General features: G+C 45.4%; 1 protein-coding gene across 2 annotated transcripts in view; it reads left to right on the top strand.

Moving 5' to 3' along the window:
- Nucleotides 1-19,998, top strand: part of ARSJ (arylsulfatase family member J) — a 44,199-nt gene extending 24,201 nt beyond the window's left edge. Inside the window, exons 1-2 of one of the 2 annotated variants that reach the window (XM_054203917.1) lie at nt 7,387-7,400; nt 17,154-19,998. In XM_054203917.1, the coding sequence (XP_054059892.1) occupies nt 7,393-7,400; nt 17,154-18,555 (1,410 nt within the window). In that variant the 5' untranslated portion in view covers nt 7,387-7,392 and the 3' untranslated portion in view covers nt 18,556-19,998. Of the gene's footprint in view, nt 1-7,386; nt 7,401-17,153 lie in introns of those variants that run through there. The other variant, XM_054203916.1, reaches the window with a different exon arrangement.
- The last annotated feature ends 657 nt before the right edge of the window (nt 19,999-20,655 follow it).

Here is a 20,655-nt window from a genome sequence, read left to right as displayed (position 1 = left end):
CAGCAACAAAACACTCGTTCGCATCCCACAGCTGAACCGAACTTAACATATTTCAAGAGAAAGTGTGTCCAGCCATGGCTTTTCTGCAGCTGTCCCAGGCTGTACGCCATTTCCAAATATCATAATTCGGTCCTTTGCTATTCTGTTGTTCCTCGGCTGCTGCGTCGTTTCCAAGCTATGCTCGTTGTGACTGAGTGCAGAAAACTAGCTTGCCACAAGATTTATTTTTTTTTAATTATTATTATTTTTTCCTGCGTAATAAAGCAAACTGCAAATGAAAAAGGGGCAGGAGGGAAGCAACATGAGAAAGTTTACTGGAAGGTTTAAACTCCAATGACATTCCAAAGGGGGGAAAAAAACCCAAACAAACCCAGATCCCACCACCGCCACCCCAAAGCAGAAAAGAAATCTTAACTTCCAGGCAATAAAAGCCGAGAATGAATTCCGTTGTCTGTTAGCTAGCTCGTGGTGTCCTTTCCACTGTTATGACGTATCGTCATGTCTAGATTACATGTTTTTCAAATTTCTTTTGATTTTTAGATAAGTAGCTGTGTGGTTTTTTTAAAATACTGCGCTTATATAACAAATACCACTGGCTTTAGGTCTAAAGTACTATTTACTGAAAGTTGTAAAGGACAGCGCACAAAAAGTAATGAAAGGCTTAATTTAAAGTTTCAGGTTAATGTTAATAACTGGATCGAGCCCTAATGAAATCACAACGGTCCACTCCGATTCTAATGTGGTTCCTGTGGATTTTTCACCTTTCCCTTCTTTCTTTTCTTCCTAACACGGCGCAGCTGTCGCCGTTCTTACCGGGGGAGATTGATACGGTTTCCCCAAATGACCGTCAGTGCCGCTTCCCCGTCAGTTAAATAGATTCTATCAGGAAAGACAGAAGAAACTTCATTTTCCCAAGCCAGAGCCAAACTGTGTGTTTCGCCCAGAGTCTCCGCTCGCCAAAGAATGTGAACTTAGGTTTTACAGATCTTTCGCTGCTCTGCCGTTTTGTTGCCGCTGACTCTTTAGCCACCTCTCTCTCGCGCGCGTTTTTGATTTGGAACGCACATACGCGAGCCTGGTTTTGAAAAGCAGATGTTTGACTTTAATGCAAGTAAAAGCTAAGAAGTCGGTCCCGCAATTTATAGCGCGCTGCTCGGGAAAAGCTGGGCATAAAATGAACTATTGAGGAATTTGACAGTCCCGCAGCCAGATTACTAGAATTTGAAATATATTACGTGCTGAATATTGAACAAGTCAACTGGGACGGTTAAGTGAAGAACTGGTGCGTTTAGGCGGCGTGGTTAAGTTGCAGGGGCACGTTCGCAGCAGAGGTTGAAAATGTGTTTCATAGCGTGCACCCGCTCTTGTGAGAAGCCTGGTTAATTGATGCTCGAGAAGCCCATTGCGCTCAGACGGTCTTTGCAAAGTTGGCACTGACTTATGAAGCTCGTTGTAGGCGGTAAGGAAACGCAGTACAGGAAGTTTCGGGTTCGGTTAATGTAGGTGGATTAAAAAAAAAACCGTAGAGAAAATTGTCAAGACGCAAACTTGATCTAGTTTGTGACTGAAAGTCAGTGAGGGCCATGCGTCTGCCTATGGTCTTGCTTTTCGAACCTTCCCTGGTGCCAGGCTGCCTTTTCAAGAGCTCTCTTGTTTTCCATCTCTGGGGCGCCGACCCAAATCATGGACTTTCCTTGTGCCATTGCGGAGCCCCAGGCTCAGACGGGGAAGACGAGGGCTCTTTCTACAGTGACGCCTTGGGTGCTGCGTAACTTGGCGTGAGATGCTTTATTTTTCCCTATCTCAGAGTGCCGGTATTTAAAATAGGGATGTTGATGTATCTGTTTTGTGGGCCGCTTTGAGACTGTGGAAAGGAAAAGCTGCGTAAGAGAGTTATATATTGTTGCTGCTAATAGGAAAATACAGATTAAGAATTTTGTCACCGAGTTAGCTGACAGGCTCCCCGAAGGGTTTACAGCTTCTGGGCTGCTTCCCTCCTATGTGACCCATTAGAGCCGCGCCGGGAAGACAGATTTGTTTAGTGAATGGAAGAGTCTCATACAAACAGAACGGAGCAGATGTGATGTTCCGATATTCGGCAGTTTTATTAACGTCTTCCCGTTCTCCCAAACGAGGATGGCTCTGTGGTATTGTCACAACTCATCAGCTCTGCCTGGTGATGTACGGTCGTAATGCAGACAATACTAGACAATGACAGCAAATTACTGTGCCTGCGTTCGGTTGTGCCGATTTTCTCCTCCTTCAACTCTCTTAGCTCCCCAAGAGGAAAGAAATACTTTGTCTTCTCGTTCATGACAGATACGAAGCATGCCTGGTTCTTCTTTCTTCTCCTTCCCTCTTTTCCCTTTTCAATCCCCACGACTCCCGTATTCTTCTCCCCAGGCAGAGATGAATGTTGAAAAGAACAAGAACAGACTCTAAATGATGATGCTTCATTTGTTTGGCATTATAGCATTTTGTTAATTTTGCCACGATTATTAACCACTGAAATCCCTAATTTCACAGCCTTGGAAGGACATAAGTGATTAGTGAGCCACAAGTTATTTGACACTGATTGAGCGTTGTTCAACGTAGTTAATTGCTCTTGAAAAGGAGTGATGGGGTATGGTCTTACTGTCGTCTTTGTCAGCAAATGCGTGGCTTTTACAAGAAACCCGAAGGTCGAAGATCAAATGTGTAGGTGCTGCTTTTCTTTGATGATGATAATTTTGGTTTGGAACCGCGGAGAAAACCACGCATGCCCTTTTAATTTCCCTTTTGCAAAAGGGGGGAAAAAAAATGGGGAAGGACTACATCATTGATGTATTTACTTTTACGATATACAGCTCTATTGGGGCAAGAGGATTGCAAGTCAAAGTAGAGAAGAGCGTACTGATCTCCTTTGTCAAAAAGAAGCGTTTTCGACAGTGTACGTATTTTGTCCTAGTAAAAAAGCTGCCACGCTACTCTGAGGACCTAGATGTCATTTTAGACCTCCCCGTGCCCACACAAGCGTACGTAAGTTTGTACCCACCTTAACAAATCCAGTTGCCCTGGCTGGAGTGCCAGGCTTACAGAAAAATATTGAAGGACCAGTTTGGTTTTTTTTTTTAAAGGACGCTTAATAATGCAGATTGGGAATTTTTTTATTTTTTTTTTTAGTTGCTGTAACTTGTATTGATTTCATGGAGATTTAGGGACATGTTTTTGAGAATCCCGTTAGGCACCTATTTGTGTCTTTAGCCGTCAAAACATTTATAGACGGGTTTCTGAAACTCTTGTGATGTTGCAAAGACTGGAAGTGCCCGTAAGCATCAGTTGAAGAACAGGCAGTTCTTTAAATCCGTCCTGTTCAAGAGAGCTCTTCGATCTCCACGGAATTCAAGCAGGTGTGGAAGGTTTGTCCGTACAAAGGGATCTTCCCGAGTCAGACCTCTGTAGCTATTTAACGAAGCAAACACTTTGATAAACACTAAACGTGTTTCCCTCTCACCTTAACAACTAACGTTTCCCAAAGAGATGCTACTTCTACCTTTTCTTTTTCATTTTTAAAAGGGTTTTATTCCTCACAGCTCCAAAAGAAATCTTTGAAAAAGTAAATGCCTCGCATTCTGAAAGATCACAATTTAAATTACTCCGGTTTTTCTTAATTGTTTTTAATTTACAGTATTATGTCGATTTTTGTCTTTCTACTGTTGAAGTTAGTGATGGAAATGCATGGGCTATGACAACGTATGCAATCAATTAGTAACACAACACCATAATTCATGCTCACTCTTTCTGTGTAATACACGTGGGTGGGATGCAGGGAACTCGAGAAAAAGAACAGCATAGAGCTGAACGAAAGAAACATAAATATAGGAGCATCTTTTGGTGTGACTGTAGAACAAAGAGGGTTACTATCAGGGGTCCATCTGGTAGTGACCCCTTTGAGTGCCTTAGAGTGTGGAAAGGGCAGCTCGGTCCAAAGTACCAAAATAAGAGATCCGAATAAGGGCCCTGTGAAGTCAGTGGAAACGTCATAGACTCATAGAATGGTTTGGGTTGGAAGGGACCTCAAAGACCATCCAGTGCCACCCCCTGCCCTGGGCAGGGACACCTCCCACCAGCCCAGGTTGCTCCAAGCCCCGTCCGACCTGGCCTTGAACCCCTCCAGGGATGGGGCAGCCACAGCTTCTCTGGGCAACCTGGGCCAGGGGCTCACCACCCTCACAGCAAGGAATTTCTTCCTGGTATCTCATCTCAATCTCCCCTCTTTCAGTTTAAAACTGTCACCCCTCGTCCCGTGGCTCCCCTCCCTGCTCCAGAGTCCCTCCCCAGCTTTCCTGGAGCCCCTTGCGGGACTGGAAGGGGCTGGAAGGTCTCCGCGGAGCCTTCTCTTCTCCAGGCCGAACCCCCCCAGCTCTCTCAGCCTGTCCTCACAGCAGAGGGGCTCCAGCTCTCCCACCATCTCCGTGGCCTCCTCTGGCCCCATTCCAACAGCTCCGTGTCCTTCTGGTGCTGAAGACTCCTTAACTTTGATGTCTGAATCAGGCTAATAATCCCATCCACCTCTGCCAGTTTACTCCTTGCCTTGATGTTCTTTTATAGGATAGCATAGAATATAGAATAGTATAGGATAGTGCAGAATTTTATAGGATAGTATAGAATATATAGGGTAGTATAGAATATATATACATATAGAATAGAATATCTCCCTCAATATGTGTGATACTCTCTTGAAAATTTGTATCTGTCCTTAAATTGCTTACTACAGGGTACGTGATGCTATCATTACTCTATTAAACAAATATTTTCAGGTTGGGGGGGAAAAAGCCCTGCAGAAGGCAGGCGTACAGCGTTGATGGCACCAATATGTAGGCTCCGTGAATGTGCCGGGATTTAATTGTTTAATAGATTGAATGCACACTGCCGAAACCTTGTGTGTGTCCGATTCACACCTCGCTTACGTTTATTCAGCTCGCTCCGCTGCATGAGTCGTTCTTGTGGTATTTTCGTCTGGGATCAAAATCACCTGCTAACGTCTTAAATAAGGCACGGTTTCGTTAATACATTAACATTTTATAGCAAATATTTCACGTGTGCTTTGTCTGGTTTTAGACGTAATTGCTATACATGTAAGAGACGCGGTTTCTAGATTTTTGTTGGACTAGCAATGATTAGGCACCTGTTTCCATTCACCCACTGTCTTACGCTCTGTTTTATTTCCCGGCCTATTGCGCTGCGGCCTCAGTTTCTGTTAGGCTTTTGGGCACTCGGAACGGTGTAAATGAGAAATGACCCATCGTTAGAAAGGATTAGAGAGCGCGGCGGCGACATCCAAAGTAGCGCTACTTGTTTGGCTAAGCCGGATTTAGGAGGGAAGTAAAGACGCGTTTATCCAAATCGCTTCATTATTCGGTCGTGGGGAGGTCTGGAAACAGCCGTGCTGTTAACCCCCGGCCCTTATTAACTTGGGTTTCGTCTCTTCCGTGGTGCAGGAGACCGAAGGGAAAGGGCAAGCGTAGGAGGATGGTGGGAGGGAGTTTCCCAGTGCCCCGTGCCCTGGCATCGTGCGACCATCAGACCTGTGGGCTGCCGTCGGTCACCGAAACGGAGAGCTTTCTGATTTTTGCAGCCTTAATGTTTTTTCCTAGCTTTTGCCTAAGTTGGACAGAGCGCAGAGATAGCGACTCGCGCCCCTTGGGTGGAGAAGCAGCAAAGGGCCCTAGGAAGCAGCGTCCTCTAGGACGGGAGGCAGCCGTGGGAGCTGGATCTCGGGGAATTTCAGTATTTGCTCCTGTTGGAAGGGCTGGGCTGCGGTGAGCTGGGCACGGTACCTGCCGAAGCTCTTTTGGTGCTTTTGAGTTCCAACATACGGAGCTTTTAAGAGAGAAAGAAACTGATGACCGCAGCGTTTAGAGATACATGGGAAAAGAGTTCAGTTTGTCTTCATGCTTTTATTGCTCTACAGAAATGTAAAAATCCCTAAAGAAAGGCATCGCGCTCTGAATAGAGCCGTTTTCCTTTCTTTTTTATGCCGCATTATACCGTGTGTAATATCCCTGATGTGTTAGTTAAAAGTTGTCACGTTAGATGACTGACGGCCCTGAAACCCCGCTGCCCACTCCTCCCTCCCTCTGCTGCGGGGAACGGCAGCGAAAGCATTGCACTTCCATGTTGAATCTCCCCGGCGAATAAACAAAGATGTTTCATTTCCCCACGTTGTCAATCAGGAGCCTCGCATCGGGTTAATAAAATACTTCCTCACCTTAATCCGTTACCGCTTTGGGAGCGCCTTCAACCCCGGACGTTGTCTTAACCAAAAATGGCCTTGCATGTTCGGAAACACGGGTTTTAATACCGTATTTCTCAAGTGAATCGGGAAGTAGGAAAGAAAATCCAGCAGCACTAAGGACAGTCCGAATTTAATGAGGGAGCAGGATCCAGCTCCGTAGCCAGCAGTACGTGACAGAATTCCTACGTAACTGCCGGGAATCGTGGTAAATAAGTAGATGCTTCTAAGTGCTCTGTTTTAACAAATCCAGCTGCAAACTGGTTTTTAGCATCAGTGTGAGGCTCCTTTGCCGGTGTTTTTTATCAGAAGATTAAAAAGCCCGTTCTGAGCGTTAGCTGCGTTGCAGAGCGGGCACGGTGCCATGCCTGGGGATGGGGATGGGAAACACAAAAGCCTGAAGAAACTAATATGAAGGTGTCAGAAGGACGAAAGAATTAGAGGTCGGTTGCAGTGCTCGGGCTAAAAACTACGCAAGACCCAGAAGACAGCGTGTCTCTTGGCTCCCAGCCCTCTCTTTTCAAGTCAAGGTTATTCCTTTTGCTAATGATTCAGTGCCGCTGCTGCTGCCAGTAAATGTCAGCCCAGAAAGGACTCCCCGCGTTGTTGAAAAGTCAAAATGCGTGTTTTTTCTTCAATCCAGATAAAGATGTTCTTCATATTCTCAGGGCCGTAGCTTCCCTTGGAGGATTACCTCAGTTCTAGCAGAAGCTCTGCTGGATTTCTGGCTTGTGTCTGTCCCAGGATACCCGTAGAGACAGCGGCGAAGGGAAGGGCATCCTTATCTCGCTGGTAAGGGCATCCTTATCTCGCTGGTGTCACATGTCTTCAACAGGAGGTCTCTGGGTGGACATTGCAGTCCTGGGAAACCTAAAGTTACGTTGCTGAAGTGGATTGAGTGGATTGCGCGCTCTCGCTTTTTCAGTTTTGAATAACCGCTTATCACTTAACATGCAACTGGTGTGTCAGCAGTATCAATTACGAGCGTCCGGAAATGCGTAATTAAGTTTTAAACATCCACGTTCCGCTGAGTCGCGTTGCTCTCGGTGGATATCCTGCTGTGCTGAACCGCTGCGTGAGATATGGGAGACGAAGGCGGAGATAGTAATTTCCTTTTGATGCAAATGTAAGTGTTTTAACAGTACTGCTCTACGATAGACCGCATTAAGCAGAACAAATAGAATAGCAAAGCTGAGATGAAACAGAAATAATCATCCAAGAACCTAGAAGAGGGGTTTCATGCATTAATTCAGGGATTCGTTTTGATATTTCGATGACGCCGAGCAAAAATTTGTCTAAAAGAGTATTCAGTTGAAATTGAGGGAATCGATCCTTCTATTTAAGGAGGTACATATTGATGAAGGGGGCTAGAATCTGTTCTCTCGTTCCCGTAATAGGTGCTTTGAGACAGTCGAGCTTGAGACATATCGTAGAGCAGGATAACAGGAATATTACAAATACTAAAGAGAGATCGTGGCCATTACCACTTGATTAGCGTACTCTCAATAATAATTTATCTCTAATTTTAAAAATTAGAGATAGTCTTAAAGACTAGGCTAAGGTTTCAGTAGAAACTTAGTGGCTTACGATATACTCTAAGCTCAATAAAGCGATGAAACTATGACATTCCCCAATGTCATGCTCAGAAATAATACGTTTATGTAGTTGTTCCACGGTTAATAGAAAATTAGAACTTTCACAAAGTTTGGATGTTGTGTGAAGGCATCTGAAACACTTGAGATGTTTCTGAAGCTCCAGACAATCCTGGTTTTCTTCAATGCCATAACGTTCTTTAATTACAAAGCAATTATCTCTCTCAAATGATATAATATAAAACAGCTATCATATAAAAAAATGGTAGTTGTTAACCTATATTTTACATCCTATCATTTTGTTACCTCAGTCATCTTTGCTGTCAATTCAAGGTCACTTTACAGCATTTACGTTGATATAGACTCTTAAGTACTGCATATATGAATAATACATAAGGGCAACATTAATTCAAAAATAGTAATAAATGGTCAAAAGGGCTATTTTAATTAACGTGTAAGGTAAGAAAATAACTGTTTGGCTGCTACCTAAAGGACTGCTTTCAAGTATGTCATGTTTATGAAAGATGTCTTCTTATGAAAGCCAACCACATAGTGAATGTCTTTGCCGTCCCTTAGGTGCATTCACTGAACAAATTCTTCTAACGAACTGATTTTCCTACGAGTTTCGGCCTTGAGAATTTTCGCTGAAAAATATTTCACGTGTGTACATGGCAATTTTTTTAAAATTTTTTTTTTTTCTGATGTTGTGAAAACGCCTGCGTTATTACCCATTAATGTAGTCTGTTAGGCAGAATGCTTCAAGGAGACGCGTTGACATTTACTCTGTCCGTAAGAATGACTAGTCCAGGGTACCAATAGTATCTGAGATGGTGTTTTCTCCAGCACGGCAGCGAGCACGCAGGTTAAAATGAAGGCCGCTTTTACACGCTTGCAGCGCTCAGGGGTTACGTGCTGTATCATAGAATCAATCATAGAACCATAGGGTTGGCAGGGACCTCTGGAGATCATCTAGTCCAACCCCCCTGCCAGAGCAGGGTCACCCAGAGCGGGTTGCACAGGAACGCGTCCAGGCGGGTTTGGAATGTCTCCAGAGACAAGAGACTCCACCACCTCTCTGGGCAGCCTGTGCCAGTGCTCTGCCACCCTCACAGGAAAGAAGTTCCTCCTCATGTTTAGGTGGAACTTCCAATGCTCAAGTTTGTGCCTGTTCCCTCTTGTCCTGTGGCTGGGCCCCACTGAAAAGAGCCTGACCCCATCCTCCTGACACCCACCCTTTCAGTATTTATAAGTGCTGATAAGGTCCCCCCTCAGCCGTCTTTTTTCCAGACTGAAGAGACCCAAATCCCTCAACCTTTCTTCATAAGAGAGGTGCTCCAGTCCCCTCATCATCTCGGTAGCCCTTTGCTGCACCCTCTCCAGCAGTTCCCTGTCCCTCTTGAACCGGGGAGCCCAGAACTGGACACAGTACTCCAGGTGTGGCCTCACCAAGGCAGAGCAGAGGGGGAGGATGACCTCCCTCGACCTGCTGGCCACACTCTTCTTGATGCTCCCCAGGATGCCATTGGCCTTCTTGGCCACAAGGGCACATTGCTGGCTCATGGTCACCCTGTTGTCCACCAGGACTCCCAGGTCTCTTTCCACAGAGCTGCTCTCCAGCAGGTCGGCCCCAACCTGTGCTGGTGCGGGGGGTTATTCCGCCCCGTAGCAGAAGAGAAGAACCTTTTGCAAAGCGGTCTGGGCCGTGTCCCTCTTCTGGCGTGCTGGTCTCGCTCCCGCTTCATGCAGTGCTCGCAGCAGGGTCCGCAGACCACTTCCCGAAGTTCCCAAGGGGGCAACTCTTCTGCCTGACAACTTATGGCATTTAGACTCCATTTATCTCATTTGCTCCTGGTTTTCCTCCTGTAAAAGTCGCTGAGGCAGGACTAAAGAACTCATCCCTTATGAACGAATTGGTTTTCCTTTGTCGTTTGCCCGCCTTAACTTCAGAGAAATACGCAGGGACGGCCAGTTTGTGTGAACGTCTCTTCTTGCCAGGGTAGCTCCGGTATACTGAGCTCCCAGCGCCGCATTTCTTTTCCTTGCAACGCATTGATTAGGTGTAATATCCGATGGGATCTATTTTTGCCGAGAGCCCAGAATTTGGTGGCAACGTCTGGATTTGTGGTTGACATGCGAAGGATTGAGTCAAATTGTTTTCTTTTCACGTCGCTTAACGTGTAGACATGAAACCGAGAGCGCTGATGATGCAATTGCACATTTTTTCTTTTTTTTTTTTTTTTTGCCTCCCTCTTTTTTTTCCTAAACGAATAAAGTTGGAAGCGTTCTGCTCTGTTTCCACAGCTGCGGCGAACTGGGAGCAAAGAAAACAATAGCTGCATACGCACATCTGCATTCCAGCTGCTGCCGACTCCCACGTTCTCCTTTATCCTCTCCGTCCTCCCATCTGAGCAGATAAATTGCCTCAATGACAGGAGAGGTTAGTGGCGGATGTGCTGCCAGTTTAATAACGTTTTTGTAAAAAACAGGGGATTAGTGTCCGAAAATACTAATTACAGCTTAATTTGCGGGGGTGATTTAAAGCGGAAACCTCCGCTTGAGTTTCATTCGGTGATTTTTGCTTTTTCCCTGCCCTCGCGGCCGGGGAGAGTAACCCCGAGGAAAGGCAGATAGAGGTTGCCGGGGTGTTTTTTTTTTTTTTTTTTTCTCTCCCAGCTTGGTTCCACAGTCGGTTCTTTTCTTTTTAAAGCTGGCAATTCCAGAGACGACAGTTTCTTTCCCGCTGTTCGCCAAGCTCTGCCTCGCCCCTGGGGCGCCGGTTGGGTCAGCGGGAGTTGGGGAGATGAAAGAGAGTCGAGCTGGTGCCTATCCCCGAGATGCAAAATTGATGGAAATGGAGAGCCAGCAAAACCCGACGTTTTCTGGCTTGGTTCTCCAGCTTTCCAGCAGGGGCTGCCGGGGCTTCTGAACCACCGCCAAGTGGTTCTTGCTGGTGTGATAAACGTTGATTTTTTCTTCCCGTAACTCCAGGTGGCGTTTCTAGGTGCCGGGTGATAAAAATACGTTTGCAGAATAAGCGATGTAGCGGTGTAAGGACGCTATTCGTATGACCAAACATCAGGGCTTGTGTGAGATCAGAGTTTCCGAAAGACTTGGAGGTTGAGTTAGTGCACCAAGATCCAAATGGCGTTTGGGTCAACAAGGATACCTCAACTCCTCGCAAAAAGGTAATGGGAACAGAACTGATGTTATTAGTCCACAAATTAATCGCTGCTTTTTTTTTTTTTCTATTCTTTTCCTGTGTTTGCTGGAAGAGTCTTAGCTGATGTAAAAACACAAAAAAACCACCCCCGCTCCCCAAAACCTTGAAAGTAGGGCAAGATTCAGAATCTTTCAAGTGAAATGTTTGCAGTAGCGCTGCCAGGGTGGTAAAACGGTAAATAATCGGAGTTAGAGTTTTTATGTAAACGCTTGGTTTAGGAGCGGGTATTTTCCTGCCCTGATTTATAAGCACGTTAAAATTCGCGGGATACGGCGGAGGATGAAATGAGCGTGTGTATGGCTGCGTGTGAAAACTCCGGTTTGGTGTTACGTTGGCCGGCACAGGGAAAGTCTGCAAAGGTTCCGAGCTCGCGTTTCGTCTTTAATGTTGCATTTGCTTCCCCGATCCGTCTGCATTCGTAACCCACCTCCCCCCCCCCGCCCCAGAAAAAAAAAAAAAATAATCTTAAAGCTACAAACTAGGAGATAAAAATGGTTAAATGATGATATAGAATGGTTTGGGTTGGAAGGGACCTCAAAGCCCATCCCGTTCCACCCCCCTGCCCTGGGCAGGGACACCTCCCACCGGCCCAGGTCGCTCCAAGCCCCATCCGACCTGGCCTTGAACCCCTTCAGGGATGGGGCAGCCGCAACGTGATAGATTCATAGAGGTTTTTTTCGCCAGGAACCAGGACTATCAGTGCCTACTTCAGAAAATGGACAGTCTTTGCCAGGAACCAGGACTATCAGTGCCTGCTTCAGAAAACGGACAGTCTTTGCCTCCCTCAAATTTCTTTAAATAAATAAATAAATAAATAAAAATTAATTAAGCGGAGTTGGTCAGGCTGTGGGACAGTATTGTGTACGCCACTTGCTGCAGCAGAGCTCATCCGAACCCTCCAGCCGTAACTCCCATCCCAGTGAGGAACTGCCTCCATACCCTGGTCATAAATTTTGCTCCTCTTTTTTTTTTTTTTTTTTTTCCTCCCCCTACGAGGAGATTTGCTTCCGTAATTCCTGCACCCACCATCTCAGAGGAGTAAATCCCTAGCTGGAGTACCATTTGCACGTATCGTATCATATCGTATTCATATCTTAATTCAAATCACTGGGATGATATTCTAGCTATGCAAAATATCTTACCCCCAGTCTTAAGCAGGTAGAAGAACAGGCCCCGTAAACCAATGCATCCTTTCTACCCTTAATTCATATTGTTCAGCAAAAGGGTACTTTTTGTGACAGATCGTGTTCTAATGTCGAAGGCATTTCCTTCACTCCTCGGTGGTGTCCAGAATTTTAACCAGGACAAAATGCGGCACGGCTGGCTGGAGAGTTATTTCCATACCTCTAGCATCGCTCATGTTCGTGGCACAAACTTTGATTGCTTACTTTGGTCCCGTTTCAGCCAACTACCTGGCTGAAATCACATTCTTATTTAAACTGTATGTCGAACTGAAGCCTTGGCTGTAACTTTACTTTGGAACCAAGTATCCGGAGCTTAGGGCAGGAAAAAACCCCACTTTTCTCCCGTGCTGCTGCACAGCTGCTATTTTTGAAAAACAAACTGTAACTTTTATATAGTATAGGCTCAAGGCTCCTTGAGATTGTTTCTGAGAAGCATGAAAATACATGAAATAATTCATATATTGCATGAAAACCAAAACTTTCATGCTAGCGTTTAGTCCCGCGGACTAGCACGCGGTTCCCGTAGACCATCGGCACTGAAGAACTGTGATTGACGGAGTGTAGCAAAAACCTGGTTTGTCTAGAACAGATAGTCAAAACTTGCTACCGTAATAAATGCTGAGATGCCAGCTGCCTGCTTTTGCTCTCGTGGAAGCAGGGTAAGTGGGAGTTAGCAAAGGCAAGACTGGGCGCCCGTCTCTTAAGTTAGGAGAAGACTGGAAATAAGACGTGAAAATTGAGAAAGCATCAGTACGTTTACGAAATGCAAAACGAGAAAGAAGCACCGTGGCTACGGGCTGTGGCTGGAAAGCAGTATCGCGAGTTCAGACTCAGGATGGAGGATTTATTTGTTTATTTATTTGTTTTCCGAAACCTCTGGAATATTTCTCCCAGCATCCCAGCGGCCAAGGGCCTGCGAAGTCACCGAGATACTCCCTCTGGGAGTCCCTTGCTTTAAAGTTTCCGCTACAAACGAGTAAACAAAGCGGTGCAACAGTCAACTAGCGTGAAACAGCTGCCTGGGCTGGAACGGCCATCGCAGCGCTCTTACGGGAAACATCTGACCGACTTCCCTGCTAGTGAAATAGAAATAAGAGTAGAAGAAGCGCTAAGAGCCATCCCCGAGAAATTAATTTTCAATTATTAGCTGGACGTTTCGCTTGGGTTTTTCCACTTTACTCAGTTCCTTGCTCTGCCCATTTCAAATTTCAGGTGTCTTAAGCGGAGACAAACATGGTCTAGAAACTCGGAGGGGTCCGGAGAAAGAAAGCACAGTACATGCGTATCAAGTATTCACAAGTCCTGAATATATATATATATATTCCTTATATACGTATATATTTATGCACTTTACATACCTACGTTATATGAATATACGTATACTTTATACAGAATATTAGCAGTTTATTACCTTTATGTAAAGACTGTCCATAAAGGTCAAAGTCTAAAAAAAAAACTATGAAACGAGATTCGGCGGCTTGTCAGCATTTGCTTGTATTTAACTGTTTACTAGTGTTGTAATTATCTTAACGAATTCCAGGCTGTTCACGATCGTAACTTGCTTTCTGCACTGGGGGTTAAACTCTCCCAATTTATTCTAAAGAACTAGCTAGTCTTGTGGTGGGAAGCGATGAAATCTATAGCGTGTATTTCACAGAGGTTTCATGGCAGTTTTTGGCCTCGTTGAGTTTATCTTCTAGAGAACTCCCCCTAAATCGGCATCTGCCTCTTATTTCCTTTATGTTTCGCCTTGTTCAGTTTTTTTTTCTTCTCTTGCACGGTATAAATAGAGTTTCAAAACAGTAATGTTGTTGAGACGCTCTTCCTATTGCTATTAACGCCGTTTACTTCCACGTAATAACTGTCTTTTGCTCAGATTACTTTGTTTTCCCCTGAACGGTCCGCAAGTCCTTTGAAAAAGCAAAATACTTTCACTGAAAAAGTAATGTTGGCACATACTGGATCAATTAGGAAGGCAGGCGGCGCAGAAGAGTGAAACAAATCTTCACCGTTTTTGTCACGGTAAAGAATATTCTGGTAACGAGAGGTTGATCCGTCTTTGAAACGTCTCTGCCGTTGAAGTACTTAAAATGGATTATTTTGCAGGTGCCTTTTTTTACGTACGTGAATATAAAGATGCCCGTGGATTTGGATGTGTGCGTAGATGTATATGGAGGAGCAGAGCTGCGCCGTAAATAGCGCAGACGGGAAACGCACGGCAGGCGCGCGGGAAAAAGGCAGCGGCGGAGGGTTGAAGCAGGGCCGCTGTCGGTGCGGTGCAGCCGGCGTGTTGAATAACTTGCTGAGGGGACTGCCGAAAATATAAAAGACGTTGCTGTATGCCGGATATTTTCCGAAGCAGAATACGTATAACTGAGGCTAATTCTCGATATTTTTTCGGTTCGGCCTTTGTCAGATTAACAGCGTAGGAATTTCACGCTTGGGCGTATAATTGAACGACCCGAGCTGGGGAGGCCACGTGGTGGTTATGAATTCTTCATGATAATTACCTTTGTATGAATATTGGACTTTCAGTGTAGGCTTTGTCAAGAGGCACGTCGGTGTGCAATGTGTCGCAAATTCTGTTGCCTGTTCTCCCCAGGAGAAGGGTGGAAGGATCTCTATTGCAACAACATGGCTCTTTTTAGAGAAAATTCTGACTTTCAGCAAAATGAGCTTATCAGGACAGGAGAAACTGTCCGGCTGGGACCGGGGGTTGATCTCACGATAGAGGAGGCTGTCAAGGTTTACGAAAGCAGAAGCCATTTACTAAAATTGCAGGGTGCGGGCAAGGACTTTTTTGGTTGGATCGTAGAATCATGGAATGGTTTGTGTTGGAAGGGACCTCAAAGCCCACCCAGTGCCACCCCCTGCCCTGGGCAGGGACACCTCCCACCAGCCCAGGTTGCTCCAAGCCCCGTCCAACCTGGCCTTGAACCCCTCCAGGGATGGGGCCTATATAATATTCCCTCAAATAAGGGGAATTTACTGCAAGAGTTTAACAAGGCAGAGGAAGGAGAAGAGGAAGGGAATGAAACGTCTTGTGAACGAGTCCCTGAGGGCTCTCAAAGACGGAGTGAACTGAAGTATGGGGCACTGCCGTTAAGTCAGCCCCGTCTCCTTATTGTAGTGTACCTGTTCTAAAAGGAGAAGAATATTACACTTGAATCACGGGAAAGAGGTGGGTATTTGTGTGTGCGGGATGTTCCTTTTACAAAAGCAAAGTGTAGGTCCCGGAAACCCCGAATTTTGAGCGTACACTTTAACTCCTGCAGTATCTCCTGGGCCAGCACCAGCTCGCGAGCGCGGGGACGATTGGATGGCGGGGCTCCAGGTCCCCAGGCTGGTGACGGGAACGATGCTCCCAGACGGTGCCAGAGAGACAAAGGAAAGCAGCAGCGTTACAGCGTGTGCTGGGCGCGGGCTAGCTTCAAGCAGAGGAGGCGCAACACCCGGAGCTTCTGCAATAAATTAGTTAGGCTGGAGCTTCTGGTTCTGTGGCAATAAGTTGAAGAATGAAACGGGAGTTCCACAATTATTACAGATTGGCAGGCGTTAAAGACATCTACGGTGCCTTCTAAGATCTTGGCCAGGAAGACATCATATAAAAGCAGACGTTAAGTTATTTATGGACAGGCAGGGCCTAATGTTTTTAATTTTCTAGATAGCTCAGGAGGCCCGTCGGATTGGCGATACTAGCAGAATGTGTCAGGACGTTCCAACTCCTACCACCACAAATTAATAAAAAAAAAAAAAGTGGGTGTGGGGAAAGATTCGCAGTATTGGTGGACCTCGCTGTTGTATTCGTGACTGCGAATTTAATCAGTTCTCACACGCTTTGGTTTACAACGCGCTGTCATGTTTTATTTTCTAGTGTCAAACTGATATAAATGGATTTGTTCTTGATTTTTGAGACGTACTACTGCCCATGCTGAATTCATTTTCTGATCATCTGGAGGCCATATGTATTCTTTACACATAGACTGTACGGCACTGCAGAATTTATTATCCTATCCTTTAAATATACTGCTGTTACACGCTCAAAGTCCAGCATATTTATATGCTGGAGATACGTATTTTGACTAGCTCAGCTCAGGGAGGGAAACATTTGATGGAACGGTTGGGCAAGGACAGAAAACGACTGCCAAACACGAGAAACAGCGATGGAATTATCGCTTCCTTTCGAGTGATCGCTCGTAAACCTCTTTCACTGGAACCGCGGATGCGTCTTTGAGTTTTGGCCGGGATATTTGCTTTTCACGCGTACTTATGCCTCTTGCTCAGGAGATAAATGCCGGAGCGCGGGACTGTAGGTGTTCCACTATGCACGTGCTGATGACTGGCTCCGTTGCTCTAATATTAGTAATATTTCTGCTAAGTCATAGCCCGTGTGCCTATCGCGTGATGGATGAACGTAATACAGAAGGGATGCCGGAAAGCTCTGTGAGTTTGACTGCTGGCTTTAAAACAGTCGTGCCCAAAATAATGGTTCACGGGCAGCGCGTTGCCTCTGAGGTCCTTTGGGGTTGCTCACAGCTACAAGGAAGTTAAAGCATTTCCGATGAGGCCAGCGGGGAGGGAAGCGTGTGATGCTGCTGTGTCATGTTTCTCGTTCGGTATTGTCGCCCGCTGGCCAAAGGATGGCGGGGAGGGGGGAAACCGCTCTTAAACACTTGCGAAGCGAAACAGATGCCGTTCTCCTGTTTCAGCAGATTTAATAGTATGACCTCGTTAGTTTTGGACGTAGGCACTTCCAGATACTTCCAGAGAAAATTGCTGCGTGCACAGGAATATTTTCCATCAGAGCGGGTGTCCGTGTGTAAGGGGCTGAGCGTTTCTTTCCCCCCCGCCCCACCTGATGCCTGTCTCCTCCTTGCCCCCAGGTACCAGATACACACCGGCCTCCAGCACTCCATCATACGGCCAACCCAGCCCAACTGCTTACCTCTGGACAACGTCACGCTACCTCAGAAGCTGAAGGAGGTTGGTTACTCCACGCACATGGTTGGCAAGTGGCACTTGGGGTTCTACCGCAGAGAATGCATGCCCACGCAGAGAGGGTTCGACACTTTCTTCGGCTCGCTCTTAGGCAGCGGCGACTATTACACTCACTTCAAATGCGACAGCCCCGGGATATGTGGCTATGACCTGTACGAGAACGACAACGCGGCTTGGGATCATGACAACGGCATCTACTCAACGCAGATGTACACACAAAAAGTACAACAGATCTTAGCTTCTCATAACCCCAGGAAACCTCTATTCTTATATATTGCTTACCAAGCCGTCCATTCGCCTCTTCAGGCCCCAGGCAAGTATTTTGAACATTATCGGTCGATCAATAACATCAACAGGCGAAGATACGCCGCGATGCTCGCTTGCTTGGATGAAGCCATAAACAACGTGACCCTTGCTTTAAAGAAGTATGGTTACTATGAGAATAGCATTATCATATATTCTTCAGATAATGGTGGGCAGCCAATGGCCGGAGGAAGTAACTGGCCTCTCCGAGGAAGCAAAGGGACCTATTGGGAAGGAGGTATCCGTGCTGTTGGGTTTGTCCATAGCCCCCTTCTGAAAAACAAAGGGTCTGTGTGTAAGGAGCTTGTGCACATCACAGACTGGTTCCCCACTTTGATCACACTGGCAGAAGGGCAGATCGATGAAGATATCCAGCTGGATGGCTATGATATATGGGAGACCATTAGCGAAGGCAGACGTTCTCCACGGGTGGACATCTTACACAACATTGACCCGATTTACACCAAAGCCAAAAACGGGTCCTGGGCAGCTGGCTACGGGATCTGGAACACCGCCATTCAGTCCGCCATCAGAGTGAATCATTGGAAACTACTGACGGGAAATCCGGGGTACAGCGACTGGGTACCTCCGCAGGCTTTCAGTAACGCGGGCCCCAACCGCTGGCACAACGAACGCGTTTCTTGGTCAGCTGGCAAAACGGTGTGGCTTTTCAACATCACCGCTGACCCGTATGAACGAGTGGACCTCTCTGCAAGGTACCCAGATGTAGTGAAGCAGTTGTTGCGGAGGCTTTCACAGTTCAATAAGACTGCGGTTCCCGTTCGATACCCGCCTAAAGACCCTCGGAGCAACCCAAAGCTGAACGGAGGAGTCTGGGGTCCGTGGTTTAAGGAGGACGAAAAGAAAAAGAAATCAGATAAAAGTAAAGGGGCGAATAAGCAGAAGAAGAACAAGAACAAGAAAAAAGCAAACCGGAAAAAAGGGCAGTCGTTACATTGCCGTTCACGTCTTGCTGGTGGATAGACCCTAAGCGCGCTCTTCTGCCAAGCCAGCTCGGCCCAACTTTCTTGAACTTCTGACAGCACATACTAGAAACGCTAGCTCTGCACTATGGATGAAAGTTGTCGTCTTTTAATTTTTTTCTCTGATTTCACCAGCGCTCTGATTTTCACTCGGCACTCTGCCTTGAGCGTACGTAAATGTCCACGTGACACGCGTTCTCCTCTACAGGATGAATGGCGCTCACCCGTCGCAGCTACGTTCCAGATAACAACGGCGATGATACCTAATTTCAGTGAACTTATTTGCGATAGACCAATGGCGATTCCTTGCCTAAATTAGTTGGAATGTTTGGCGAGTATGGAGATGTTAATGCCGGATGTTCGCAAACTGGCAGATGATTCAGAGAGAGAAAGGAAAAACAAAACTTGAGAACCCCCGTGGGTCAGAGAGTGTCAGTCACCGACCCATGACAGTTTTTGATACAACACGGCAAAGACGCGAAGCCGTCAGAGTAACTTCTTAGAGGTGCTGGGAAGGGAGGGGGTGATAGCAGGAAAGCTGCTTTGAATTAGATTTTGTCCGTCTTGCCCAAATCTGAAATGTTTTTAAACTTGCCTAGGTGTTCTAAGCTCCCCCCATTTGCAGGAGAACGCGGCGCCGGTTGTTATTCAACACACGCGAACAGCTGGCACGCGCCATGCGTAATTTATTACAGGCATAGACAAAAATCACATCACCAAAGTGAATGTAATATTTAAAACACTTTAAGATAACTCTACAACAATATATAAAAGACATAATTTATTTCACAGCACAGTACTTCTTTCTCTTCCCTTAAAACTTTTTAATTACTGGGTGATGCAAGGTACCCCTTTGGGTGCTGGGGTTGTTTTGGGGTGTTTTTTTTCCTTTGATTTGTTAATTTTATTGCCATTCTATCATTCAGAGTTTTATTTAACAGATCCATATCCTCAGAGTACTGTAAAACAAGAAAATACTGTATTACACTGCTAGGATGAGAAAGGAGAATGATTCAGGTGCATCATTTCATTATGCATTTGCCTCCAATTATTTTGAATGTAACAAAGCGATTATTTAATTTAGTAGTCACGTGACTATTGTTTGGTTTCTGTACAGAAGCTAGGCCATCTTTATGTTTGGGGGGAAAAAAAAATTCTACTTTAAACCTTTTATTTATGTATCTATTAAAATAGTTTATTTTTCTGGCATTCATAAAAGTAGTCTGCCTCTTTTTTGCATCAAAGATAGCCGTTCTGTCCTTGTTTATTTTAAACGAACTCAGTAAGCTGTTTTTTTATTGCTTTTTGCTTTTGGTGCAGGTGTGACTTTACGGCACGTCGCTTCTGACACAGAACTTCTCCTTCCCCTATGTCTGTAATTTGGGACCTGGTTCAAACTTTGCCCTTGTCCAAGGCGTCTGCATGAGTGATTAACGGATGTACTGACGGCACGCTCTTAGTGATCTGTGATAATTGATACAATACCCGTGCGCGTATAAGTTTCAAGATGAATCGATGATTCGTTTGTTGAATAGCTATAACTTTTTTCTTTTTTTTTTTTCTTAATTTAAAATAAGGACGCTTTTCAACTGCGTCTCGCTTGACTCAGAAACCACCTTTTATATAAATGGATTACAGTTGAAAATTTTAAGCATTCGTAAAATCAAGTGCACGCTAAAATCCGAATCATTTCCAACTCTCCAACACCCCCTGACCTTTTTGGAAAAGAAACTAACTGCAGACGTATACTGCCAAAAACCCAGTAAATTGCATATTTGTAGCTATAAAGCAGAATAAAGCCGTCATTAATGAACGCTTAGAAACAAGCGAGTCATATTTTAGACTTACTTTTGTGATGAATATACTGGGGAGAAGTCAGAAATGGACTTCCTGGATTGTTACCGATAAGTCATAATTATAAAAGGTTGACGTGTATCTGCATAAGCGTTTGATATCGTCACTGTCGTTTTTCATATTGTGTGGTCCTTGAGAGGACTAATTAATTTTCTTAGAAATCTGTCTAGCTTTACTTAAGATCCAGACTATTCAATGAGTAATCAGGAACTCAAATGTTCTCTAATTTCTCACTTTTTCTTTTTTT

This window comes from Rissa tridactyla, chromosome 5 (genome assembly GCF_028500815.1).
Source record: "Rissa tridactyla isolate bRisTri1 chromosome 5, bRisTri1.patW.cur.20221130, whole genome shotgun sequence".
In the NCBI taxonomy this organism is placed as follows: domain Eukaryota; kingdom Metazoa; phylum Chordata; class Aves; order Charadriiformes; family Laridae; genus Rissa; species Rissa tridactyla.
This window is presented reverse-complemented; position numbering and strand designations above follow the sequence as displayed.